A 1,147-nucleotide genomic window follows, 5' to 3' on the forward strand; every position below is an offset into this window, starting at 1 on the left:
GCGCGCATCCAGTACATGACGTCGCACATGCAGAAGAACAAGAAGGACTATGCGTCGCTGCGCGGCCTGACGGCCATGGTGGTCAGGCGGCGCAAGCTGCTCGAGTACCTGCTCCGCGAGGACCTGTCCGAGTTCCAGCGGCTCACCTCGGAGCTGGGCATCCGCACCAACCAGCTGACCAAGCCCAAGCTATCGGGCGCGCGCGGCCGCAGGGTCTAGAGCCGTGAGCACGGGCCCTCTGGCGCGCCACCTCTCCGAGAGGGGCTGGGAGGATGTCTTGCAGCGCTCGTGGAGGGGAGGGCGAGGCGCGGCCGGCGCGGCGAGGCCCAGACACAGGCTCTGAGCGTGGAGCGGCCCGCAACGCGCCTTTTTGTTGGTTTCGCACGCACACAGATCTCTCCCCCCCCCCCCCTCACACGCCGCCTGACGATGTGCGTTCCGCTGTCTATCTTCTGTCCGTGGGGAGCATCCGCCTTTCCGTGATGGTACGAGGCAGGACGAGCTCCTTGTGCAAATTCATATATCATATGATCATTTTTGCATATTGCGGCTAGCGCGCGCGCGCAGGGTAGGCTCCGCCCCACTCCCCACTGTGATTCGGACTGAGCGACGGCAGGACCCTTTGAAATCATGAATGGCGGCGTCCGGTGAGGCCCCCACGGCCGGGGGTGGTAAGTGGGTGATAGGAGGGCCATAAACGACCATCACATCGGCCACCGGACCCCTCCCCCCCCCCAAACACAGTCCAAACCGGCCCCGGCGGCCGGCGGGACGCACGCCGGCGCAACACCATCAAGCTGCTGTACGGCCCCGGCATCGCCTCCCCTGGCTTAGCTCTCAGTCAAGATATTGTGCACATGGGTGGCCTCTACAATATACTCACTGACACTGAACCTCCCAGAGCTCGTCCCGGTCCGCCACGGCCATCCTCGTCCTCCGCGGCGCCGGCTCCGGCCCCTCCGCCGCACTGTGATGAGCGTCGGCAGGACCCTTTGAAATCATAAATGGCGGCGTCTGGAGAGGCCCCCACGGCCGGGGGCGGTAAGTGGGTGATAGGAGGGTGATAAACGACCATCACACCGGCTACCGGACCCCTCCACCCCCCCAAACACAGTCCAAACCGGCCCCGGCGGCCGCCGTGCAGGAG

At 65.5% G+C, this 1,147-nt stretch overlaps 1 protein-coding gene across 1 annotated transcript; it reads left to right on the forward strand.

Moving 5' to 3' along the window:
• Nucleotides 1-12: 12 nt before the first annotated feature.
• EMIHUDRAFT_257614 (hypothetical protein) lies at nt 13-219 on the forward strand (the record flags this gene model as incomplete). The annotated part of the gene is made up of 1 exon (XM_005763172.1): nt 13-219. A coding segment is annotated over one exon (207 nt), but the record flags the coding sequence as incomplete, so codon positions are not given.
• Nucleotides 220-1,147: the final 928 nt, after the last annotated feature.

Source organism: Emiliania huxleyi (genome assembly GCF_000372725.1).
Source record: "Emiliania huxleyi CCMP1516 unplaced genomic scaffold EMIHUscaffold_6444, whole genome shotgun sequence".
Lineage (NCBI taxonomy): Eukaryota > Haptophyta > Isochrysidales > Noelaerhabdaceae > Emiliania > Emiliania huxleyi.